This window comes from Capra hircus, chromosome 2 (genome assembly GCF_001704415.2).
Source record: "Capra hircus breed San Clemente chromosome 2, ASM170441v1, whole genome shotgun sequence".
NCBI lineage: Eukaryota > Metazoa > Chordata > Mammalia > Artiodactyla > Bovidae > Capra > Capra hircus.
This window is the reverse complement of record NC_030809.1, coordinates 74,300,460-74,328,077: the sequence shown is the minus strand read 5'-3', so window position 1 is coordinate 74,328,077 and position 27,618 is coordinate 74,300,460. Positions and strand designations below refer to the sequence as shown.

The 27,618-nt window shown below is 38.6% G+C and overlaps 1 protein-coding gene across 2 annotated transcripts in view; it reads left to right on the top strand.

Moving 5' to 3' along the window:
- ZRANB3 (zinc finger RANBP2-type containing 3) overlaps positions 1-27,618 on the top strand; it is a 290,989-nt gene that overhangs the window by 108,715 nt on the left and 154,656 nt on the right. For both annotated transcript variants that reach the window (XM_005676192.3, XM_018062246.1), the window contains one exon: positions 4,159-4,177. In XM_005676192.3, the coding sequence (XP_005676249.3) occupies positions 4,159-4,177 (19 nt within the window). The remainder of the gene's footprint in view (positions 1-4,158; positions 4,178-27,618) is intronic.

Sequence of the window (27,618 nt, the reverse complement as noted above, 5' to 3'; positions counted from 1 at the left end):
CTGCTTTCCTTTCAAGTAGTCTAGATTAGTTTCCATTGTTTTTTAGTTTCTGATGTTGATGATAAAAGTGCAATGCAGTTGTTTTTTTCCCCTTTATTGATAATTTTTCTTTCAGTCTGAATACTTACAAGGTTTTCTTTTTGTTCATAAGATTAATGAATTTTATACGGATGTGAGTAGATATTTGTCTTTTCAGCTCACCCCGAAATGTGGTTCTCTGTTTCAGTTATCCATCAGAGGTATTTTCTTTAGCCCCCCAAAATTTTCTTTTATTTACTTAATTTTTGCTTCTCCTTCATATATTGTGTCCTTTCTCCTTTTGAACACCAGTTTTTCACATTAGTTTTCAGGTTCTGTTCTTCAAGTGTTTTTTCTTTGCACTTCATCTCATAGGCTACTGATTTAGCTGTCAGTAATAATCATCTTTTTAAAAAATTTATCTACTCATTTTAGTTTGGAAACCATGGAAGGGAGTGTGTGTGTGTGTTGCTTTAGAATTTATTTAGGTGCTATAACAATTTTTGTGCAGGTGTTTAGTCTTTCTAGCACTGCTATTTCACTAGATATATATTCTGATTATTTACTTGTATTCTGCTTTCAGATGATGGGGGCTCTCACATGATCAGTTATTTTTCTATGATTGTTATTGTTGTTGTTCAGTCGCCAAGTTGTGTCTGACTCTTTGAGACCCCATAGACTGCAGCCCACCAGGCTTCCCTGTCCCTCATCATCTCCCAGAGTTTGCCCAAGTTCATGTCCATTGAATCGGTGATGCCATCCAACTGTCTCTAATCCTCTGTCACCCTCTTCTCTTTCTGTCTTCAGTCTTCACCAGGGTCTTCCCCAGTGAGTCAGCTGTCTACATCAGGTGGCCAAAGTTTCGGAGCTTCAGCTTCACTGATGGCTGTTTCTATGATAGCTCATTGGAAATCAAGTCTGATTGCTGAACTATTGTAAATAGTAGGACTGCCAGAGGTTGGGACAGATATAGTGCCTAAATTTGAAGGACAGTCAGCCCCACTAGAAATACCTGAAGGAAGCTCAGTGCTCTTTGATGTACTTAAACTGTCCTGGTTTCCAAAGTTGGGAAGACCCACCTGTCTCATGTTAGAAGAATCCAGCATAACCAGAGGGCTGGAAGACAGTCTTACAACTGGGGTCTTCAGATACTTAAAAGTCAAGCCAAGGCAGTGATCCACAGCCATCAGTTGCGTCAGTTGTTGCCCAGGGCTCTGATGCTATTTTTTAGTCGGTTAACCACCCATGGGGTGATTTAGCTGCCTAACAATTTGCTCTGATGTTACTTCACTATAGTCATAAACCTCATCTAGCAGCCTGCAGGTCACAGTAGCTGTTTAACTTTAGAAAGTTAAGGAATTTGGAGTTGGGCATAGAAAACAAGCCACAGTCAAGGTGTTATATTACAGACTATCCTTGATCCTTTCTCATTCCAATGCCTTTACATTCTAATGACTCTCAGATTTATTATATCAGTCCCTGCTTTTCCCCTGACTCACATATCCCTTGCCCCACCCAACAGTACAACTGGGGTGTCTAATGGATACCAGAAAGGCTATAGATCGAAACCTAACTTTTTTTTTTTTTTAACCCTCTTGCAACTTGCAGGATCTTAGCTCCCCAACCAGGGATTGAACTGTGCCCCCCTGCAGTGGAAGCATGGCATCCTAACCATTGGACCACCAGGGAAGTCCCCCAAACAGAACTTTTGATTGTGATCTCCAAAACTGCTGGTCTCCCCACCCTTCCTTTCTCAGTGAATGCATTACCACCATTTTTTCATAGTTAATTGCTTAAGCCAGTATCTTAAGATTAATTTTTGACTTCTTTCCCTTGTTTCATATCCATAATATCCCTATCCCAATTGTTCAGCATATCATATTGCCTGTGCTTTCAAAATGTGTCTAAACTGACCACTTTTCACCAACTCTGTATCATGCATCCATATGTTGTTGTTCCTCTCCTGTTCTACTTCAGGTGCCTCCCATCTGCTCTTGCTGTTTCTGCTCTTGTCTTCTATAGTTTATTCTCTAGAAGCCAGAGTAATCTTCTTAAAAAGTTAAATAAATGTTGCTTACTTCCAAAGGATTCTAAGGAAATCTAGACTTCATGCTGTTGCTTATGGCTGTCCATGGTCAGGACCTAAGGTGCTTCCAACCTTATTTTCTACCATTTGCCATGACTCAGTACATTTTAATCACATTAGACTCCCTCTGCTTGCTTAACTATGTCATAACCATCTTATTTCAGAGCTCTTGCATTTGCTCATTGCTTGGTTAGAGTACTCTTCCTCCAGATTTTCTCATGATTCCCTTCCTCATTAAATTTGTGACAACTTATTCAGATCTGTTTGAATTGCTTTATTATAAAGATTGTTCCTGATCACTCTTTAAAATAGATACTCCCTTAATTCCCTATTGCACTTACCTTGTTTCAGTTTCTTTAATGGCACATATCACCACTAGGATCATTTATTTGTTCACTGTCAGAAGTTCTTCTAGTCACTGTTTATGAGGAGAAACCTTTAAATGCTATATCCCTAGGACTTGGGCTTCCCAGGTGGCGCAGTGGTAAAGAATCTGCCTGCCAGTGCAAGAGCCGCAGGTTTGATCCTGGGTCTTGAAGATCCCCTGGAGGAGGAAATAGCAACCCACTCCATTATTGTTGCTTGGGAAATCCCATGGAAGAGGAGGCCGGCGGGCTACAGTCCATGGGGTTGCAGAGTCTAACACGACTGAGCACACAAACTTATGACAGTGCTAGGTACATAATGTTGTTCAGTCATTAAGTTGTGTATGACTCTTTGCAACCCCATGAACTGCAGCAGCCAGGCTTCCCTGTCCTCCACTACCTCCCAGAGTTTGCTCAAGCTCATGTCCATTGAGTCAGTGATACCATCCAATCATCTCATCCTCTGTCACTCCCTTCTCTTCCCTGTTGAGTTACTTAACAGGCACTCAATAAATAATATATACTTCAAATGACATCTTTACCAAATTTGAATTGGATTTTAAAATGAAAAAGTAGGTATACATGTAAATCTTCCTGGAAATAAGTCATATTTTTCAAAGTATTGCTTTTTAGTTTTCTACTTTTCCAGCCTGTTTGCAAAAAATGTAATAAACTTGTTACTCTTGCATATGTTTTAAATTTCAGTTAGAGTATTTGTATTTTATTTTCCCATAAAAACTTAATATGTAACCTACCATCTTTTTTTCATTTTAAGAACAAAATTCCATTTTACCTGTAGGTTATTTCTTAATAATATATTTATTTCCAAATTATTAATTTGTGTTTTATGTTAAAGAAAGCATGTAATATAGTATAATGTCAAGGCCATTGGGATTAAAGGAAGGAGAAAAATGCAAATAGGGAATTTTTTCCTTTCTGATTTTTATATTCCAGTTTTTCTTTTTTTTTTTTCAATTTCCTGTATATCACCTTGGTTAAGAGATTGGTTTTTCTTTCCCCTTATGATGTACTCACTGTCTCTAAAGGACCCCTTGTGATCTTGACCATATCTGCTATCCTTTGTTTTGTTCTTTGCCTTTTTCTTCTAATTACGACCTTAGTTTATGCCCCGTCCTCAATTTCCAGTGGATAGAATTTACTTCTGTAGGTTAATAAGAAAGAATAGGGAGGAGAAAATTTAGTGAAATAATAGTAGAATACAAAATTCAGCTTGAAAGTGGCCTAGTATGTATAATATAGCATATATTAATATAATTTTATGTATAACATCCTAATGCACGTTAATACAGCGTTCTTCTAATCTCTAGGGGAGACCATGAAACCTTACTTACTGATAAGGAGGGAAGTGATTGGTACAATCACTTGCCATTTTGCTCATGTTTTCGAAGGGTCATTGTAGCCATTGCCATGGGTGGACATTGGGAAACGGCATATCTGAAACTAACAGTCCCACATAACCATAGGCAGTTGGCAGCTGGAGAGTCTTGTAAGTCAGGAAAGGCCCTTATTCTTATGAACACTTATAAACACCTCTCTCTGGCATAGTGCTCTAATGTGTAAACTGTTTTGTGGCAAGCTACTGAACACAACAACGCTTAATCAGAAATTTTTAAATGGTTGACCTTGGTAATTAAGACATTAATTTGGCTTTATTTTTGTTTTTTCCAGGTGTATGGTGGCTGATGAAGTAAGTGTTTTCGTGATTTTTATGTCCTTTATAAAATTCCCCGGCCAGTTTTTATTGTCTGCTATTTACCCTGTACTCTCTCTCATATGACTCTGCATCTGTATATGGAGAGGAGACGGGGAGGGCGAGGAGGAGGGTGGCAGGGCAGCAGCAGAGAGAATAAGAATGAGAAAGAGAATGTGTGTGTGTGTTTGTGTGTGCATGCATGCAGGACATGCATTTGGAACATGTTAGTATTAACATTAATGATTCAGAAATATAGTGATCTATATTTGTGGCCTCAGAAGGATGAATGCAACCCCAAACGAAGCTGAACTCTTCTTTACTTGTCAAAATGCTGCTTGCTTAGAACCTGGACTTTTAAGATTTTGCTCTAAAGGTTATTTTTAATTGTTTTGTATGAGTGAAATGTACTATTCAAATGGTGTTTTATTGTCACTAATCAATTTGATACCTTTGAGTAGCATGTACTTGTATATACTCATATTCAGATTTTTCCACTGAAAGGGAAGCTCTTGCTACATAAGCTGCAGTACTCTGCATACATTCTGAGTAAATTTAAGTCAATAAAGTTCTGATTTTTTTATATCATTTTGAAACATGTTTTCATGATATCTTTAATGATAATAGCAAAACATATACATTTAAGAATATATCAGAGATGAAGAAAATGGATATTGAATTTTTAAAAAAGATATGTGAGACCATAAAAAATTCTCCCAATTAGCTATTTTTTAATTTAATTTACATGTAGACTCACCAATGGTGTATCTTTAGGAAAAAAGTAAATAAGAGTATAACATGCAAATGAATGCCAAGCAGAAGTTTGATATACGGCTTCTTGGTTCATGCTGATTTATAATTACTGAAGTTTTTAGTTTGAACTCTTTATAGGCATTTGTTTTTAGACTAAATGTTACAGTTAGAAACATAGTCATTGCCTGTGAAAAAGTTCAACAGTGTAATTAAAGAGACAGGACATGGACATTCGGAAAAAAAGCAGAAATTTTTATTTTGGAACAAGATGAATTCTGAAAGAATCTACATAAATTTATAGATTTGAGAGTCCAAAATTACTAAAAGAGGCTTATGTTTTTAGTCCCTGAATATGTTTTCAACAAATAGGAGTATAAATTCATACTTCAAAACCTCAAAACTAGGCATAACCATTTATATAATGTATAAATGTGTGCTACATGTATTGATGTATGTAGAAATTATTTTTTAAACAGACCAGTTTTATTTTCAGTCAATATAACATGTAGTATTATTTGTTAATCTCCTCAAGTGATTCATGGGGAACATTTTACTAGCTATGACATTGCTACCTTGTTCCTCAATTTGGTGTTACAGCGGTTTGAATATGCCTTAAATGTGCAGAATCTTTCATGGATTGAAATAAACATTTGATTAGCACCTTAACTCTGCTTAGCACTTACATTTCCCTGTTTTCTCAGTTAACATTAGACTAAGGATGGTGCATGATGAGTTCATGATGAATGCTTTAGCCAACAAGAGTTTTTCATTATACTCTTCACTTTTCATCTCCTATTATTTACAATTACACTTGCCACATGTCGAAGGATTTGTGGTAATCTTTTGAAACCATAATTTTTTAATTTAATAAATTAAAAAAAAACATTTAATATTTTCTCAGTACTTAAAAGAAGATTCCCTTTTTGTGTCCCTCATATATCCTCATATTTCTCCAGCATTTTAAAGACTTATTTTGTACACTTATTTGACTTTCCAGAGTTCATTATGTTGAATCCCCTATCAATAAGGTTAATTAAGGAAAAATCCTCAGTTTAACATATAAGTACAAAAAATAGTCACAGAAATAGCATAGTATTGTAAGTTCTAAGATCACAGCTCAAAATACAATAACATCCTCTGTTTTTTGATTGAGCTGAAATGCCATTTCTGTGGAATCTTATTGAGCTAATATGGATGAAAGTGAGTAAATTAAAAGTCTTGAAATAGAAAGAACTTGTATAAATGTAAATTATATGAACTCTGGTTTGACCTTCATTTTATTTTCTAATACTGTTCTCCTTCTCTTGCTCTTATCACAAAACAGTAGTGAAGTCAGAGAAGAAAATGCAGTTTATAATTTGGAGGTCAACCACATTTTGATTTTAAAATTAAAAAATATATTTTGATATGATGAATATTCAACTTATCAATAGATAGAGCTTTAGGAGAACAATTTTACATCTGTATTATTAGCCTCTTTTATTTCTTTTTTAATGCTTGAATACCTACTTGGAATATTATATAATTTAACTGTCTGCTGTGATCTTTCCTTCCTAGCTTTGGAAGCAAATGACTTCCTTCACTGGTATAACTGTATCCTCTTCTAGTGTCTTTCCAATAATGTCTTTTCTAATGTATCAAATCTTTGTGAAATTATATAATCTCTCTATTGCATATAAAATTTTAATGGTGACTTATTTCTGTTTGTCTAATTATGTGATCTTTGAGTATTTATTATAAAACTATGTTTCAGATAACCAACAAAGCTGCAACTTTTAATAAAATTAACTTTGCAGACTTAGCTTAAGCTCTTTTAATTCCTGTTTCCCCTTCTTGGTTTAATGTAGTTAAGTGTTATCTCAAGAGCTATACAGTAAACATACAGAAACTCTTTTGAAATAGTACTCCTTTAATAATGGAATTTCGGGCCACAGTCTGTAGTCAGGCTCTTGCACTCTTACCTTTGCTGTTTCTTAATAGTTTTTTAACCACTGTGTTTTTGTTCTGTTGAAAATTTTTATTCACAGAAAGATTTTAAATGTGAAAAATAATTTCACATTAACATATACCAGGTAATTCAAGTGGATACACATAAGGAAAATATTAAATCTACACACTTAATACCTTATTTTCAGGGATTTAAAGGCAGTTATTCTTTGTAAAAGCTTAGTGTTTACAAAATTTTTGTGATGTTCGTTTTTACTTAAGAAAATGAGATTAACATCCTGGGTTTAGATGAATAGCTTAATAATTGTGCAGCTATGGACAAAATGTTGTCAGGACATGGATCTGTCTTCTCTGTGTATTGAATCTATTATCAGAGTCAGAAAATTCCTACTTTCCTCGTTTGTAATATTTTTGTTAGTACTCTGCTTTAGTCCTCTCCCCCTACACTTTTCCCTAAGTTTCCTTCCTGTTACTTGAGAAAACATTTGGAGGCAGAGGGATGGTATAACCAAATAAAGTATTGCTTTCCTTCCTTTTTCAGAAGAAAAGGAAACCGTTTGTCAAGGCTAAGCCACTTGGCTTGGCTTACTTTGTGACTATTTTGGGATTAATAGATAAATATTTGGAAGAGAGACCAGAGAGTTATCATTATGGATGCTCTTTTTTTTTGTTTTTTTTGATCAAGGTGCTTTTCTGGAAGAGAAGTTTGGAGGGGAAAGGCTGTGGAAACTGTTGAATGCTTGCAGAAGTTTTTCTGGAGGCTGAAGTTTGAAAAGCCTTGTGATTTTCTCTGCAGGCAGAAATCTGTAGGTGTCTCAAAACACCAAAGAACCCCCTTTAGAAGATTATTTCTGAGCAGAATACCTTAAAATTGATACTGTGATATAGACCCTGCCAGCATTTTAAGTTTGAGGACTAAGACATTAAACCAGACGTGAAGAATTTTAGGTTTCCTTTTATATAAGCCAAACTTGGTTTGACAAAGAGAGCTGAGATGGTAATTTTTATTCCATTTGCTTCTACAAATCCTTCTTTGCCTTTACCAGACCCTGGTGGAATTGAATCCCCTCTGAGCTTTTACTGTTTCTCATAAGCAAAAACATAACCCCTTTGGGGTGGTGGTCCATTTTTGTTGAGTGAATAGACTGATTAAAAGCTTAATACTTAATCAACACATATGTGCCAGGTTCTGTTCTATTGATTTACATGTATTCATTTATTTCATCTCTGGACAACCCAATAGAATGTTATGATTATTACTACCACCATCATTTTTTAGATGAGAAAGCTGAAGCACAGGTCTGTTAGTAAATGGAGCTGGGATATGCTAGGAGCTGGTATCGAATCTGAAATAATCCAGCTCCCAAGTCCATTATTGCTGTTCTATACTAAGTCTGCAGGCACCAGACTTTCTATGTTTTGAAAGGATTCTTAAATACAGAAGACTCTGTAAGACACAGTGCTCAAATGGATGAAACTGAATGATAAGTGATAGCTTTTGTGCTGTTGAGACTGTTCTCTAAAGCGGTATCATTTGACTGCTTGTTCTTCATTTCTAAGGCCAGCTTTACTATTTTTTGAATGTCCTTTCTTAAAAATAACTTTTAAATTTTAGAATAGTCTTTTTTTTATTTTTTTGGTTGCACTGGGTCTTCGTTTCTGCTTGCAGCCTTTCTCTAGCTGTGGAGAGCAGGGGCTGCTCTTTGTCGCAGTGCATGGGCTTCTCATTGTGGGGGTTTCTCTTGCTGTAGAGTATAGGCTCTAGGCATTGGGCTTCAGTAATTGCAGCGGGTTGACTCTGTATTTGTGGGGTGCAGGCTCCAGGGCACGGGGGCTTTAGTAGTTGTGGCTCATGGGTTCTAGAGCACAGGCTCAGTAGTTGTGGTGAACGGCCTTTAGTTGCTCTACGGCATGTGGAATCTTCCTGGACCAGGATAGAACCCATGACCCCTCCAATGGCAGGTAGATTGTTATCCACTGTCCCACCAGGGAAGTTCAGTAATACTTTTAGTTTTATAGTTATTGTGAAGATAGTACAGAAAATTCTCTTATGCCCCAAAGCTAGTCCCCCATTATTAGTTACTTTACTATACTAATAGTAATGTGTCTCAATTAATGAACCAATATTCATATATTAATACTGTTAACTAAAAGCCATACTTTATTTAGACATCCTCCGGTTTTTACTGATGTCCTTTTTCTTTTGCAGGAGTCCATCCATGTTTTATAACATATAACTCCATTATATGTTTTAAATAGACAGGTGGTTGTTGTTCAGTCGCTCAGTCATGTTCAACTCTGTGACCCCATGGATTGTAGCACACCAGGCCTCCCTGTCCTTCACCATCTCCCAGAGCTTGCTCAAGTTCATGTCGATTGAGTTGGTGATGCCATCCAACCATCTTGTCCTCTGTTGTCCCCTTTAACTCTTGCCATCAATCTTCCCCAGCATCAGGGTCTTTTCTACTGAGTTGGCTCTTCACATAGGTGACCAAAGTATTGGAGCTTCAGCATCAGTCCTCCCAGTGAATATTCAGGGTTGATTTCCTTTAGGATTGACTGGTTTGATCTCTTTCCAGTCCAAGGGACCTCAGGAGTCTTTTCCAGCACCGCAGTTCTAAACATCAGTTCTTCGGTGCACAGCCTTCTTTATGGTCCAACTCTCACATCCATATGACTAACCAATAGCTTCTCCTAGTTGTGAGTTTCTCAGACTTCCCTTGTTTTTGAAGGCCTTAACAGTCTTGAGAATTAATTGTTTAGCATTTGGTAAAATGTCTCTTAAATGGGATGTGTTGTCTGATGTTTTTCTCATGATCAGACTGGGGTAATGTGTTTTGACAAAAAGACCACAGAGGTAAAGTGCCATTGTCACCATGTAATAGCAAGGGTACGTAATATCAATTCAACTTCACTATTGATGTTAACCTTGATTACCTGGCTTGATGTAATGTTTGTCAGGCTTTTACCCTGTAAAATTACTGGTTTTGTTGTTGCTGTTCCTTCCCATACTATGTTTTTTGAAAGAAAATAACTGTATGTAGCCCATACTTAAGGAATGGGGATTTATGCTCTACTTCTTAAAGGCAGAGTAAATATATAAATTGGGCTACCCTGGTGGCTCAGTGGTAAGGAATCTGCCTGCAATACAGGAGATGCAGGTTCAATCCTTGGGGAAAATCCAGGAAGATCCCCTGGAGAAGGAAATGGCAAACTAGTAACTCCAGTAATCTTGCCTGGAATAGCCCGTGGACAGAGGAACCTTTTGCAAGGTTGCAAAAGAGTAGGACATAACTGAGCTACTAAACAGCAACAAATACATAAATTATTTGGAATTCATTCTTTCACTCACTTACTTTACTGTGTATTTATATCTGTAGGACTCATGGACATTCATCTTATATTTTGGGTTATTATCAGTACTTTTTAATTTTGTTATACAAATGGTACCAGCTTTGGCTGTTGGGAGGTCTTTTAATTCACTCCTGTGTCCATAACTTGCCTGCTTCTCTATCGGTTGTTCTGTTTGGGGTTTTCTGTTTTCTTTGTGTTTTTTTTTTTTTTTTTCAGCATTTTCTTACTTTCTGGCACTATAAGATGCTCCAGGCTTCTTTTGTATATTTCCTACCACGGTCCTTGAATCAGCCATTTCTCCATGAAATCCTGGTTCTTCTTAGTGGAGAAAGATACTGGAATCAGATCTAGGTGGCAGGTGTACTCATTTTTACTGAGGTGTCATTCCTTCTAGATCCTCTCAGCTGACAGAAGTGAAAGTGAAGTTGCTCAGTAGTGTCCGACTCTTTGCGACCCTCTGGGCTGTAACCCACCAGGCTCCTCCCTCCATGGGATTCTCCAGGCAAGAATACCGGAGTGGGTTGCCATGTCCTCCAGGGGATCTTCCAGACCCAGGGATCGAACTCGGGTTGCCTGCATTGCAGGCAGATGCTTTAACCTCTAAGCCATGTGTGTGTATGTACATATTTATAGATATTTATCTATGCAACCAGCTGTATCTGTATTTAAGCTAAACATGAGTTCTTCTTGATTTTTCTAGCTCTAATCGTTTACCACATGGATCATTCTATCTTTTCCCCTTGCTTAACTGTAACTTCCCACTCCATCAGTGAGAATCCTAGCTCCCACCATCTGATATCTCTTTAATTAATTACACATTTCTAGTATATAGGCATGGTGGTTTCAGTATTATTAATCTGTGCCCTCACAGGAAAGAAAATTATTAACTAGAGTTCAGTGCTTATGTACAGTTCCTTTTACCTTTATTTTTACAGAGTCCATTCATTTTCAGAATTATTTCTCTTTGTGATCCAGTGAAGTTGTTTCATACACTTATAATGTATTCCAATTATTATATCACACATTACATTGCATCATGAGATCTTCTTACCTCCTAAATTATTTTCAAATTATTTATATATATATCAAAGTTTACTTTTTGTAATGTATTATAATGTTCTATGGATTTTCACAAATACTTAATGTCTTTTAGGCACCATTACAGTATAATACAGAATAATTTTACTGCTCTAAATAACCCCCTGTGCTTCTTACTTAATTCCCTTCAGGCCAAAACCCCCAACAACCAAAGATGTGTTTAATGATGCTATCATTTTGCCTTTTCCAGAATGTCATACGATTGGCAGTATACAGTTTGTAGATTTTTCAGACTGACTTTTTTCACTTAGCCTTATGCATTTAAGTTTCAACCCATGTCTTTTTGTGGCTTGATAGCTTTTCTTTTCATCACTGAATAAAATTCCATGATATGGATGTGCCACGGTTTGTTTTTCCACTCACCAAGGTGAAGGGATGTATCTGTTGCATCCAGTTTTGGCAGTTACATAGGTATTTGTGTGGGTATAATCTGTTGAGTAACTATCTAGGAGTGCAATTGCTAGATTATATGGTGTGTTAGTTTCCTAAGGGTGCCATGAGAAGGTACCACCAACTTGGTGGCTTAAAACAACAGAAATTTATCCTCTCTCAGTTCTAGAGGCTGGAAGTCTGAAATCAAGGTGTCAGGAAGTTTGTTTTCTTGAAATCTCTTCGAAGCCTGTCTGCTGGCTTCAGGTGTATGTCGGCAGTCTTGGCATTTCTGGGCTTGTAGTTGTGTCCTTTCAATCCCTGCCTCCCTTTTCAGGAGCTGTTCTCCCCCTCTGTCTGTCTCTAATCCACTTGTAAGAACATTAGTCAGATTGGATTAATGGCTTACCCTACTGTGATATGACATCTTCTTCACTGATTACATCTGGACAACCCTGTATCCAAAAAAGGTCATGTCCTGAAATACTGATTGGGTAGGACTTCAATTTATCTTTTGGTGAGTGGACACAATTCAACCCATAATGTCTGGTGAGAATATGTTCACTTTTGTCAAAAACTGTCAAACTGTCTTTAGATGTGGCTGTACCATTTGGCATTCCCGCTAGTTGTGAGTGAGAATTCCCCTTGCCCTGCATTTTCACCAGCAGTTGGTAAAGTCTGCTTAAAAAAAGATTAAAAAAATTTTTTTTAGCCGTTTTACTAGCTATAGTGGAATTTCATTGTTCTTTTAATTTCTAGTACTCTAATAACAAAAGATTTTAAGCATCCTTTCATGTGTTTATTTGCCATCTATGGATCTTTGGCATGGTCTTTGTTCAGTTCTTTTGCCCATGTTTTAATTAGATTATTTTTGTTGCTATTGAGTTCTAAGAGTTCTTTGTATATTTTAGGTACAAGTCTTTTATCAGATATGTGATTTGCAAGTATTTTCTCCAATGCTTTGACTTATCTTTCATTCTTTTAAAAGTTTCTTTCACAGAGCAGAAGTTTTTACCTTTAATAAAATCCAGCCTATCAACTTTTTCTTTCATTGATTGCTCTTTTGGTCTTATTTTTCATTGCCAAACCCAAGCTACCTAGATTTTCTATGTTACCTTCTAGAAGATTTATAGTGTTACAGTACACTTTGGTCTATGATTGATTTGGGGTATAAAGTTCAGTTCAGTTCAGTTCAGTCACTCAGTCGTGTCCGACTCTTTGCGACTTCATGAATTGCAGCACACCAGACCTCCCTGTCCATCACCAGCTCCCAGAGTTTACCCAAACTCATGTCCATCGAGTCGGTGATGCCATCCAGCCATCTCATCCTCTGTCGTCCCCTTCTCCTCCTGCCCCCAATCCCTCCCAGCATCAGGGTCTTTTCCAATGAGTCAACTCTTCGCATGAGGTGGCCAAAGTACTGGAGTTTCAGCTTCAACATCAGTCCTTCCAGTGAACACCCAGGACTGATCACCTTTAGGATGGACTGGTTGGATCTTCTTGTAGTCCAAGGGACTCTCAAGAGTCTTCTCCAATACCACATTTCAAAAGCATCAATTCTTCGGCACTCAGCTTTCTTCACAGTCCAACTCTTACATCCATACATGACCACTGGAGAAATCATAGCCTTGACTAGACGGACCTTTGTTGGCAAAGTAATATCTCTGCTTTTGAATATGCTATCTAGGTTGGTCATAACTTTCCTTCCAAGGAATAACCGTCTTTTTTAATTTTTATTTTTATTTTTACTTTATTTTACTTTACAATACTATATTGGTTTTGCCATACATTGACATGAATCCACCACGGGTGTACATGCGTTCCCAAACATGAACCCCCCTCCCACCTCCCTTCCCATAATCACCGTGCACCAGCCCCAAGCATGCTGTATCCTGCGTCGGACATAGACTGGCGATTCGATTCTTACATGATAGTATACATGTTACAATGCCATTCTCCCAAATCATCCCACCCTCTCCCTCTCCCTCTGAGTCCAAAAGTCCGTTATATACATCTGTGTCTTTTTTGCTGTCTTGCATACAGGGTCGTCATTGCCATCTTTCTAAATTCCATATATATGTGTTAGTATACTGTATTGGTGTTTTTCTTTCTGGCTTACTTCACTCTGTATAATCGGCTCCAGTTTCATCCATCTCATCAGAACTGATTCAAATGTATTCTTTTTAACGGCTGAGTAATACTCCATTGTGTATATGTACCACAGCTTTCTTATCCATTCATCTGCTGATGGACATCTAGGTTGTTTCCATGTCCTGGCTATTCATGGCTGCAATCACCATCTGCAGTGATTTTATAAAGTTAGTGCCTTGAGTATTTTTTTTTTTTTGCATATGGATGTCCAGTTGTTCCAGCACCATTTGTTGAAAAATTACTTTTGCTTCTTTATCAGATATCAGTTGAATTTATTTGTATGGGTCTATTTCTGGCTCTGTCTTTTGTTCCCAAGACCTGTGTCTATTCTTTTGCCAATACCACACTGTCTTGATTACTATAGCTTTATAATAATCCTTGAAATTTTAGAATCAGTATCTCAGTCTCCATAGACAGCTTGCTGGGATTTTGATTGCTGTTGCATTGAATTTATAGATAAAGATGGGTGGAATATACAAATCTATAGATTTATAGACCAAGTTGGGAAGAAACCTTAACAAGGTGAGGCTTTAGTCCATGTGAAACTGTTTACCTCAGATTGGGACTTGAACCCATGTGCTGGGACTCAAACCCAGGCCAAAACCCTGCATGGCTGGGACTTGAACCCAGCTAAAACCCAGTTATGCACTTGAACCCAGCCAAAACCCTGCTTGGAGCTTGAACCCACATGTCTGGGACTTGAACCCAACCAAAACCCTGCTTGGGACTTGAACCCATGTGGCTGGGACTTGAACCCACCCAAAACCCCCAGTACCTGGTTTTAGGGCCTAATGAAGCTCAGGTTCTTAATGTCTCTTCCCAGAAAGAATTCAGTGAGAGACAAAGTGACATGTAAGAAATGGATTTATTCAGATTCAGAGAGAAGCACATTCTACAGACAGAGTGTGGACCGTCACAGAGGGCAAGTGTAGCCAGGAAATGTGGCATGGTTAGTTTTTATAGGCTGGGTAATTTCATATGCTAATGAGTGGGAGGATTATTCCAACTACTTTTGGGAAGGGTGGAGATTTGGTGGCTCAGAGGTTAAAGCATCTGCCTCCAATGCGGGAGACCTGGGTTCGATCCCTGGGTTGGGAAGATCCTCCGGAGAAGGAAATGGTAACCCACTCCAGTATTCTTGCCTGGAGAATCCCGTGGATGGAGAATCCTGGTAGGCTACATACAGTCCATGGGGTTGCAAAGAGCCGGACACGACTGAGCAACTTCACTTCACTTCACTTGGAGATTTCCAGGAATTGGGCCACCGCCCACTCCTTGGTATTTTGACAGTGTCTTGGAACTGACAGTGCCTGTGAGCCCCTGGCATGCTAGCATAAGTCCTTTTGAAGGAAGTCATCATTACCACCATTACCCCTAGAATAGTTTAGTCTCAGGCCAAACTACAGAGAGAGAACACAGCCCCAACCATGAACAGAAACTTGGATCAAAGCTTTACTGAGGATAACCCTGCCCATCAGAGCAAGACCCAGATTCCCCCACAGTCAGTGCCTCCCATCAGGAAGCTTCCACAAGCTTCTTATGCTTATCCATCAGAGGGAAGACAGAATGAAAACCATAATTACAGAAAACTAACCAAACTGATCACATGAATCACAAAGTTGTCTAACTCAATGCAGCTATGAACCATGCTATGTAGGGTCACTCAAGATGGAGGGATCATGGTAGATAGTTCTGACAAATGGTCCACTGGAGAAGGGAATGGCAAACCACTTCAGTACTCTTGCCTTGAGAACCCCATGAACAGTTTGAGAAGACCAAAAGATATGACACTGAAAGATAAATTCCCCAGGTCGGAAGGTTCTCAATATGCCACTGGAGAAGAATGGAGAAATAGAGAAAAAGAATGCAGGAATAGCTCCAAAAAGAATGAAGAGGCTGAGCAAAAGCAAAAGTGAGACCCAGTTGTGGATGTGACTGGTAATGGAAGTAAAGTTTGAGGCTGTAAAGAACAGTATTGCATAGGAACCTGGAATGTTAGGTTCATGATCAAAGTAAATTGGAAGTGGTTAAACAGGAGATGGCAAGAGTGAACATTGACATTTTAAGAATCAGTGAACTAAAATGGACTAGAATGGGCAAATTTAATTCAGATGACCATTATATCTACTACAGTGGGGAAGAGTCCTTTAGAAAAAATGGAGTAGCCCTCATGGGTTAAAAAAAAAAAAAAAGAGTCGGAGATGCAGTACGTGGGTGCAGTCTCAAAAATAACAGTAATCTCTGTTTCGTTTCCAAGGCAAACTATTCAGTGTCATAGCAATCCAAGTCTAGGTCCCAACCACTAATGCCAAAGAAGCTGAAGTTGAACTGTTCTATGAAGACCTGCAAGACCTTCTAGAACTAACACCCCAAAAGATGTCCTTTTCATCATAGGGGACTGGAATGCCAAAGTAGGAAGTCAAGAGATATCTGGAGTAACAGGCAAGTTTGACCTTAGAGTATAAAATGAAGCAGGACAAAGGCTAACAGAATTTTGTCCAGAGAATGCACTGCTCATAGCAAACACTCTCTTCCAACAATATAAAAGATGACCCTACGCATGGACATCACCAGATGGTCAATAGCGAAATCAACCTGATTATATTCTTTGCAGCCAAAGATGGTAAAACTGTATACAGACCAGCAGCTGACTGTGGCTCAGATCATGAACTCTTATTGCCAAATTCAGCCTTAAATTGAAGAAATTACAGAAAACCACTAGACCATTCAGGTATGACCTAAATCAAATCCCTTACAATTATACAGTGGAAGTGAGAAATAGATTTAAGGGACTAGATCTGATATACAGAATGCCTGAAGAACTATGGACAGAGGTTTGTAACATTGTAGAGGAGGCATTGACCAAAACCATCATGAAGAAAAAGAAATGCAAAAAGGCAAAATGCAAAAAGGTTGTCTGAGGAGGCCTTACAAATAGCTGAGAAAAGAAGAGAAACAAAAAAGCAAAGGAGAAAAGGAGAGATATACCCATCTGAATGCAGAGTTCCAAAAAAAGGCAAGGAAAGATAAGAAAGCCTTCCTTAAGTGATCAACGTAAAGGAATAGAGGAAAACAATAAAATGGGAAAGACTAGAGATTGCTTCAAAAAATTAGAGATACCAAGGAAACATTTCATGCAAAGATGGGCACAAATAAGGCAAAATGGTATGGACCTAACAGAAGCAGAAGATATTAAGAAGAGGTGGCAACAAAACACAGAACTATACAAAAAAGATCTTCATGATGCAGATAACCATGATGGTGTGATCGATCACTCACCTAGAGCCAGACATCCTGGAATGCGATGTCAAGTGGGTCTTAGGAAGCATCACTATGAAAAAGCTAGTGGAGGTGATGGAATTCCAATTGAGCTATTTTAAATCTTAAAAGATGATGCTGTGAAAGTGCTGCACTCAATATGACAGCAAATTTGGAAAACTCAGCAGTGACCACAGGACTGGAAAAGGTCAATTTTCATTCCAATCCCAAAGAAAGGCAATGCCAAAGAATGTTTAAACTACCGCACATTGCACTCATCTCACACGCTAGAAAAGTAATGCTCAAAATTCTCCAAGCCAGGCTTCGACAGTATGTGAACCAAGAACTTCCAGATGTTCAAGCTGGATTTAGAAAAGGCAGAGGAACCAGAGATCAAATTGTTGATCTGTTGTTTATTCAAAAAAGCAAGAGAATTCCAGAAAAGCATCTGCTGCTGCTTTATTGATTATGCTAAAGACTTTGACTGTGTGGATTACAGTTAACTGTGGAAAATTCTTCAAGAGATGGGAACACCAGACCACCTTACCTGCCTCCTGAGAAACCTATTTGCAGGTCAAGAAACAACAGTTAGAACCGGATATGTAACAACTGACTGGTTCCACACTGGGAAAGGAGTACGTCAAGGCTGTGTATCAGTCGTGTCTGACTCTTTGCAACCCCATGAACTATACAGTCCATGGAATTCTCTAGGCCAGAGTACTAGAGTGCGTAGCCTTTCCCTTCTCCAGGGGATCTTCCCAACCCAGGGATCAAACCCAGGTCTCCCGCATTGCAGGCGGACTCTACCAGCTGAGCCACAAGGGAAACCCTTGTGGAATCCTGGAATGGATGAAGCACAGCTGGAATCAAGATTGCCAGGAGAAATGTCAGCAACCTCAGATATGCAGATGATGACACCCTTATGGTAGAAAGCAAGAGGAACTAAAGAGCTACTTGATGAAAGTGAAAGAGGAGAGTGAAAAAGTTGGCTTAAAGCTCAACATTCAGAAAACGAAGATCATGGCATCTGGTCCCATCACTTCATGGCAAATAGATGGGGAAACAATGGAAACAGTGACAGACTTTATTTTCTTGGGCTCCAAAATCACTGCAGATGGTGATTGCAACCATGAAATTAAAAGAAGCTTGCTCCTTGGAAGAAAAGCTATGACAAACCTAGACTGCATATTAAAAAGCAGAGACATTACTTTGCTGACAAAGGTCCATCTAGGCAAAGCTATGGTTTCTCCAGTAGTCATGTATGGATATGAAAGCTGTACCATAAAAAAAGCTGAGCGCTGAAGAATTGATGCTTTTGAACTGTGTTGTTGGAGAAGACTCGAGAGTCCCTTCGACTGCAAGGAGATCAAACTGCTCAATTCTAAAGCAAGTCAGTCCTGAATATTCATTGGAAGGACTGATGCTGAAGCTGAAACTCCAGTACTTTTGCCGTCTGATGTGAAGAACTGACTCTTTAGAAAAGACCCTGATGCGGGGAAAGAATGAAGGCAGGAGGAGAAGAGGCAACAGGGGATGAGATGGTTGGATGGCATAACCAACTCAATGGAGGTGAGTTTGAGCAAGCTCTTGTTGCAAAGAGTGGGACACTGACTGGAACTGTGTTGGGGAAATTAACTAAATAGTCTTTTTATGCTTCAGAGACAAAGCAGAGCAGTCTCTGACCTTGCTTCTGACCTGCCTGGACGCTGCCCTTCCTGGGAGTGACCATGAGTGACTGCCTGCTGTTAGTGCAAGACTTGCAGCACCATAGAGAAGATCAGGAAGGAATCTTGAGATTTTTGAGCCACTTGAGGGGCCTGACCAACCAAACCCTAGCAACATTCCACGTTTTACAAGGGAAAACAAACAACATAAAACCAGGCTGCAACTTGGTCACAGATTGATGATAATATCAGTTTGCGTCTGTCCTGGAATTATAAGCAAGAACCCCGAACTGCAATTTTTGAAGTCTCACCCACAGATTGGACGTGCTGCCTGGGACCCTTTCCCAGTTGGGACTCCAGATGTGCTATGACTTAGAACTTCCCACCTCTGTTTAAATCCGGATGTTAGTCAGAACCCAATTTAGTGATGTGTCCTCTGCTCCTCCTATTTTTCTTTTAATGTTAGAGTATTAAAAGTAAGCTAGATAATTTTCTAATAAATATCTGTATTATTTATTTGTATATAACGAGTGGCTTATTTTGTTAACAAATCCTTTGAACAAAGTGTCATGGCACCTCTGGGTGTGTCATTTAGCTTGCTGATTGAGGATCAAGTGAAGTGAAGTCGCTCAGTCGTGTCCAACTCTTTGTGACTGCATGGACTGTAGCCTACCACGCTCCTCCATCCAGGGGAATTTCCAGGCAAGAGTACTGGAGTGGGTTGCCATTTCCTTCTCCAGAGGATCTTCCCGAGCCAGGGATCGAACCCGGGTCTCCTGCATTGCAGGCAGACGCTTTACCATCGGAGCCGCCAGGGAAGTCAAAGTGGACTTGTCTGCCATCTTGGACCCATTTGATTCTAATTGGTTTATGTTATGTCCTTCGACTATGTGATTCTTTCAAAAGTTGTGTCGTGCCCCTTTTGTTTCTGTTACAGAGGAACACAGACTCTCTCTCCATTTATTTAGGAATTCTTTGATTTTTTTTGCTCATTAGTAAGTTTTTTGTTTTTTAGTGAGGTCTAGTTGACATATTGGAGAAGGCAGTGGCACCCCACTCCAGTACTCTTGCCTGGAAAATCCCATGGACGGAAGAGCCTGGTGGGCTGCAGTCCATGGTGTCGCTAGAGTCGGACACGACTGAGCAACTTCAATTTCATTTTCACTTTCGTGCACTGGAAAAGGAATTGGCAACCAACTCCAGTGTTCTTGCCTGGAGAATCCCAGGGACGGGGAAGCCTGGTGGGCTGCCGTCTGTGGGGTTGCACAGAGTCAGACATGACTGAAGCGACTTAGCAGCAGCAGCAGCAGTTGACATACACTCTTATAGTTAATCTCAGGTATGCAACGTAATGTTTCGATATTTGCATATATTGCAAAACGATCACCGCAATAAGTCTAGTTAGCATCAGTTCCTATCCGGTTGTTAATTTTTCTCCTTGTGATGAGAACTTTTAAGATCTGCTCTTTTAGCAGCTTTCAGATATACAATACAGTATTATTAATTACAGTCACATAAAGGTATACATTGTATCCCCGTGACTTATTTATTTTATAACTTGAAGTTTGTACCTTTGGACTCTCTTTACCCGTTTTGTCCATCCCAACCCCATGCCTCTGGCAACCACCAGTCTGTTCTCTGTATCTATGAACTCTGTTTGTTTGATTCCACACATAAATGAAATTATACAGTACTTGTCTTTCTTTCTTTGACTTATTTCACTTAGCATAATGCCTGCAAGGTCCATCCATGTTGTGACAAATGGCTGAATAATACTCTATTTATGTATGTGTTGGACACAAGTTATTTGCATGTCTTTGCTATTGTAAATAATGCTGCAGTGAAAATGAGAATACATGTATTGTTTTGAATTAGTGTTTTCATTTTCTTTGAATGAATACCCAGAAGTAGAGTTGCCAGATCATGTGATAATTCTACCTCTAATTTTTTGAGAAACATCCCGGTATAGTGGCTGAATCAATTTTTATTCCCACCAACAGTGTAGGAGTGTTCCTTTTTCTCCATATCGTCAGCAACACTTATTATTTCTTACTTTGATAATACCTATTCTAATATGTTGGAGTAGGAAATGGCAACCTACTCTGGTATTCTTGCCTGGAAAATTCCATGGACAGAGAATACTGGAAAGCTACAGTCCATGGGGTTGCAAAAAGTCAGACACGATTGAGTGACTGAACATAAACTCACACTCTAATAGGTAAGAGGTGTTGTCTCATTGTGGTTTTGATTTGCATTTCTCTGATGATAAGTGAAGAGGAACTAAATAGCCTCTTGATGAAAGTGAAAGTGGAGAGTGAAAAACTTGGCTTAAAGCTCAACATTCAGAAAACGAAGATCATGGCATCCGGTCCTATCACTTCATGGGAAATAGATGAGGAAACAGTGGAAACAGTGTCAGATTTTATTTTTTGGGGCTCCAAAATCACTGCAGATGGTGATTCCAACCGTGAAATTAAAAGACGCTTACTCCTTGGAAGAAAAGTTATGACCAGTCTAGATAGCATATTCAAGAGCAGAGACATTACTTTGCCAACTAAGGTCCGTCTAGTCAAGGCTATGGTTTTTCCTGTGGTCATGTATGGACGTGAGAATTGGACTGTGAAGAAAGCTGAGCGCCGAAGAATTGATGCTTTTGAACTGTGGTGTTGGAGAAGACTCTTGAGAGTCCCTTGGACTGCAAGGAGATCCAACCAGTCCATTCTGAAGGAGATTAGCCCTGGGATTTCTTTGGAAGGAATGATGCTAAAGCTGAAACTCCAGTACTTTGGCCACCTCATGAGAAGAGTTGACTCACTGGAAAAGACTCTGATGCTGGGAGGGATTGAGGGCAGGAGGAGAAGGGGAAGACAGGATGAGATGGCTGGATGGCATCACTGACTCGATGGACGTGAGTCTGAATGAACTCCAGGAGTTGGTGATGGACAGGGAGGCCTGGCGTGCTGCGATTCATGGGGTCGCAAAGAGTCGGACACGACTGAGCGACTGAACTGATGATTAGTTACATTGAGCATCTTTCCCATATCTGTGGGTCACCTGTATGTCTTCTTTGGATAAATATCTACTTGGTTTTTTGTTCCATTTTTAATTGGCTTTTTGTTTTTGTTTGTGGGTTCCTCCACCCCCCATGGAGCTGTAGTAGTCATTTGCATATTTTGGATATTACTACTACTACTACTACTACTACTAAGTCGCTTCAGTTGTGTCCGACTGTGTGTGACCCCACAGATGGCAGCCCACCAGGCTCCCCCATCCCTGGGATTCTCCAGGCAAGAGCACTGGAGTGGGTTGCCATTTCCTTCTCCAGTCTTCCTTTAAAATTCGAGGAAATTACAGTTCAGTCAAAAGGTGCACTTATAATTAGTATGGTAATTAATGAAATTGTGTTTGTAAGCCCACTAGAGGTATCAGTTCAGTTGCTCAGTCGTGTCCGACTCTTTGCGACCCCATGAATCTCAGCACGCCAGGCTTCCCTGTCCATCACCAACTCCCAGAGTTCACTCAAACTCACGTCCATCGAGTCTGTGATGCCATCCAGCCATTTCATCCTGGGTCATCCCCTTCTCCTCCTGCCCCCAATCCCTCCTAGCATCAGAGTCTTTTCCAATGAGTCAACTCTTTGCATGAGGTGTCCAAAGTACTGGATATTAACCTCTTATTAAATATGTGATTTGTAAGCCCTTTCTTCCATTCTATAGGTTGTTTTCTTATTTTGTTGATGGTTTTGTTTACTGTGCAGTTTTTCTAGTTTGAGGTAATCCCACTTGTTTATTTTTGCTTTTTTTACCTATGCTTTTGATGTCAAATTCCAAATCATAGGCAAGACTGATCCTCCTGCATTTTCTTCGAGGAGTTTTAAGGTTTCCAGTCTTACATTTAAATCTTTAATTCATTTTAACTTAACTTTGGTGTGTAATGTATGATAGTGGTCAAAACTAATTTTTTGTGAGTAACTGTCCAGTTTTTCCAAAACTGTTGATTGAAAGGACTATCCTTCCCCTTCTTGTATTCTTGGTTTCATTATTATAAATTAGTTGATCATATAGGCATGAGTTTATTTTTGGCTCTGTTCTGTCCCATTGGTCAATATGTCTGTTTTAATGCAAATACGGTAGTGCTCTGATTGCTATCACTTTTTGTTGTTTGTCACTAAATCTTGTCCCATTCTTTGCAGCCCCATGAACTGCAACATGCCAAGCCTCCCTGTCCTTCACTGTCTTCTGGACACTGCTCAAATTCATGTCCATTGAGTTGGTGATGCCATCCAACCATCTCATCCTCTGTAGTCCCTTTCTCCTTTTGTCATCAATCTTTGCCACCATCAGAGTATTTTCCAATGAGTTGGCTTGACTCATCATGTGACCAAAGTATTTGGCGCTTTAGCTTCAGCATCAGTACTTGGGATGAATATTCAAGGTTGATTTCCTTTAGTATTGACTGGTTTGAGCTCCTTGTAGTCCAAGTGACTCTCAAGAGTCTTCTCCAGTACCACAATTCTTAAGGATCAGTTCTTTGTAGCTCAGCCTTTTTTATGGACCAACTCTCATATCCACACATGACTACTGGAAAATCTATAGCTTTGATGATAGGGACCTTTGTCAGCAAAGTGATGTCTCTGCTTTTAAATATTCTGTCTAGTTTTGTCATAGCTTTTCTTCCAAGGAATAAGCATCTTTTAGTTTTGTGGCTATGGTCACCATCCATGGTGATTTTGGAGCCTACAAAAGTAAAGTCTGTCACTGATTCCACTTTTGCCCCATCTATTTGCCAGGAAATAATGGGACCAGATGCCATCAAAATCAGGGAGCATGATGCCACAGCTTTGTTCTTTCTCATGATTTGCATTGGTTTTCAGGGTCTTTTGTGGTTTTATACAAATTTTACAATTTTTGTGAATTTTTCTATTTTTTGAAAATTTTCTATTTTTTTTTCTATTTTGTGAAAAATGCCATTTTAATTTTGATAAGGATTGTACTGAATCTTAAATTGCTTTGGATAATATGGACATTTTAACAATATTAAATTTTCCACTCCTTGATCATGAAATAAATATCTTTCCTCTTTTTGGTGTCTTCTATTTTTCCATCAGTGTCCTAGTAATTTTCAGAGTAAAGGTCTTTCACCTCCATGGTTAAATTTATTCAAATGTATTTAATTCATTTTGATGTCGTTAGTGGTTTTTCCCCTCTTATCTCTCTCTCTGGTAATTTGTTGTTAGTGTAATAGAAATACAACAAATTTTTGTGTATTGATTTTGTATTCTGTAGCTTAACTGGGTGTGTTTATTAACACTCAGTTTTTCATGGAGTCTTTTGGGTTTTCTATATATATAATATCATATCTACAATCTATATACCTTTTATATCCTTTTCTTATCTTTGTACTACCTATTTCTTCTAGCACAGTGTTGAATAGGAGGTAAGGCAGGACATCCTTGTCTTGTTCTCAGCCTGAAGAAGAAAATGTCCAGTTTTCTTGCCGTTACGTATGATGTTTGCTGTAGGTATTTTGTAGATAACTCTTTATAACTCTAAAAGAATTAAGTGGAGGATATTCCCTTGGCTTCCGAGTTTTCTGAGAGCTTTTGTCATGATTGGGATTTGATTTTTATCAACTGCATGTTTTGCCTCAGTTGATAAAAAGTCTGTTTCTTTAGGGGAATTATATTTATTCATATTTAAGTGTTGAACCAGTCTTGTATATGAAGGATAAATTCTACTTGGTCATGGTGTATAATTCTTTTTTAAACATTCTTCAAGTTGATTTGCTAATATTTTGTTGAGGATTTTTATATCTGTGTACCTACAGTGTATTGATCTGTTGTGTGTGTGTGTGTGTGTGTGTGTGTGTTTAATTTAATATCATTGTTTTTGGTTTCAGATAAAGCTGACCTTGTAGAATAAGTTAGGAAGTGTTCCCTTTGTTTTACAAAGGTCAAAGCACTGAGTCAAATGAAAATAGCTACTCTTTGCTGCTAGAGTTATATTCCTCAAGTTCTCGATTTCCTCTTGTTGCCTATAGAATAAAGCACTTCACAGTGTAATTGCTACCCGTGTCTTCCATTCTCTTCTGCCCTTCTCTGGCATCAATTATGGTGATACTGCCAACTCCCTACCTTTTATAAAATACCAGGGTTTTATTAAGACAGTTAACCTCTCTGAGCCTCAGTTTCTTTGGGTACAGTTGAAGATAATACTTGTCTCATGAAATTAGTTATGGAAGGAACAGATGGAATCTATCTCAGATAGTCCTTTCCCCTTTTCAATGCCCAAACACTATGACTTTTTACACTTTGTTATCTCTATATATGCTGTTCTTTTTCTGATTAATTCCTTTCCTTTTGTGTCCTCTTCTTTCCCCAAGTTCACCTAACAAAAACCTAATTCAGAATCTCTTCAGATATCACTTTCTCATTTCAGCATATGTATCACCAGTCTTTGAGCCTATTGGTTCCTATGGCTCTCATTTCTACTCTATTTATTTTTAAATTTTATTTTATTTTTATTATTTATTTATTTATTTGACTGTGCTGGGTCTTAGTTGTGGCATATAGGATCTTTTAGTTGGGACATGCAAATTCTTATTTGTGGCATGTGGAATGTAGTTCCCCAACCAGGGATCAAACCCCAGCCTCCTGCATTGGGAGCTCAGCGTCTTAGCCCCTAGACCATGAAGAAAGTCCCCTCACTTCTACTTTAGTTTGAATCATGTTACACTGTATTATCTGGTTCTCTCCCAAATATTGGAACTCCTAGGATTCAAACCATGTGTACCTAGCAGTGTCTAGGGAATAGTAGATTTCCAGTTAATGCCTTCTGAATGAGTGAAGAAGAGAGAAAACAGAACTTTTGTATCATTAATTGTTGTTTTTGACTTGAGACCTTCTGGGCTCATCTCAGATAAACATCTCTTCATCTGAACAAGAGGGGCATCTTGTCTATAGTCACCAGTACATTAAATTAGGTCCACAGTTCACTACTACCCACCTCCAGTTATTCTTTGCATAGAGTTAATGGAGAAAATATTCCTTTAAGTGTTTTAAAATTCTATTAAAACGACTAGCACAGGAACTTCCCTGGAGGTTTAGTGGTTAAGACTCTGTGCTTCCAATGCAGGGATCACATGTTTGATCCCTAGTCGAGGAACTACGATCCCACATGCCACGTGGTGTGGCAAAAAAAAAAAAAAATCAACTAAAAAAATGTCCAGCAAGGGGTTGTCTTATTTTTCTGCAGTTCATCTGAAATTGTTTTTTTCTTGAACACTTGAAATGTATGAATGCAACTGATTGCATTTTTAATTTTTAAGACGTTTACCCTGACTTCTTTGAGAGGGGATGTAATTTTGTTGAGGGCTCCTGCTGTTTTGCACAGCTGGGTTATTACAGTGTTCTCTTGGTAGTCTTGGATAGGATTCAAAATGAAATGCAGAGGTGACAGCAGTGGTAGGTTAAACCGAACCCAGATAGAGTTAGACACAGGCAGCTTCCTGGAATATCAAGCACTGAAAGGCACAAAGCACTAACGCCATTATCTTACCCTGAGGCACTGTTATGATACGTTAATACTCCCAAGTCCATTGTGAGGAGGATGCTACAAACATTCCTACCTTTCCAATTTTTATTAAATGAAATGTTTTTAATGGGACAGAAATTATTTAAAATCTGGAGAGGAGGTTAAAGTTAATTATCATCCCATAATCTGCCTTTTTTTTTTTTTTTTTTTTTAAGTAATAGACTTAAGTGTCCACAGCTCTTGAACAGCTGAAAGGGGCCACATCTGCATGGAGAATTAGACAATTCTGAATATACATAAATGCTACAGCCCTATGGTAGATAGCAGTTCGGGACTGTTATCAATCCAAGTCTTATTTCTTTACATTAAAACATTTTAAACCATTTGTTCCTCTAGCCATTGATTAACCTACCTTTTACTCCTATCTATTATTGAGGGTCTTCTGTTTGACAGGTTATTATGAATGTAAATTAAAACACGTCCACTCTCAGAGAAGCTTTCAATCAGGAAATGAGTGTCCGGTGTGTCTCTATGTGATACATATAAAATGTAGGATACTGGGAATGTTAGAAATTAAGTTTACAGTGTAACTTCTGGGTACTTTTGTGGAAGGAAACATTAATTCCAGTTTGAGGAAATCAGAATGCTTTGTGAAGTAGGTAGATTTAAAAGGTGGATCTTATAGAAGAGTTAAGTATAAAACCAGCATTAAAACAGGAAAAAGAAAATCCTCAGGTTTATTGACCTTCCATGGATTGTGAGTTGTATTTCACAGAACTGAGGTTGAAACTTGGGGGTATGATGCTACAAAGTTTCTACCTTACTTCAGCTACAATTACCTTACTTTTTCTACTTGATCAGTGTTGATTTTCTATGTAATGTTTTATTTGAAAATGGCTTACATTGCTTTTTTAAAAGTTTAAAAACTGCTTTTCTCTATTCTTAGCATCTTCTTGTTCTGTATTGGTGATATGAAATGTGTATCTTTCTTAACCTTTATCTAAGATTACTCATAGGTGAGCCACAAGTTTTCAATAGAATGATTCACTCTGGCATTTTCTGCAAGTTTTAATCACATTCTCTTTCTCTCAAGCTATAAAGTTAGTTCAGAAAGTTAAACTAGACACCAGGGAACAAGGTTGTGAGGAAAGGAAGGCTTGGAGTGCTGCCGCCATTTCTTCCACCTTCAGCGTCTGTGCCTTTCACAGAGCTTCTGACAGCGCTGTGTTGGGAGGTTCACAACGCTTGTGATCTGTAGAAACTACCGTGAGGAGGGCCAAGATAAACGTTTACTATTTTTAGTGGAAAACAA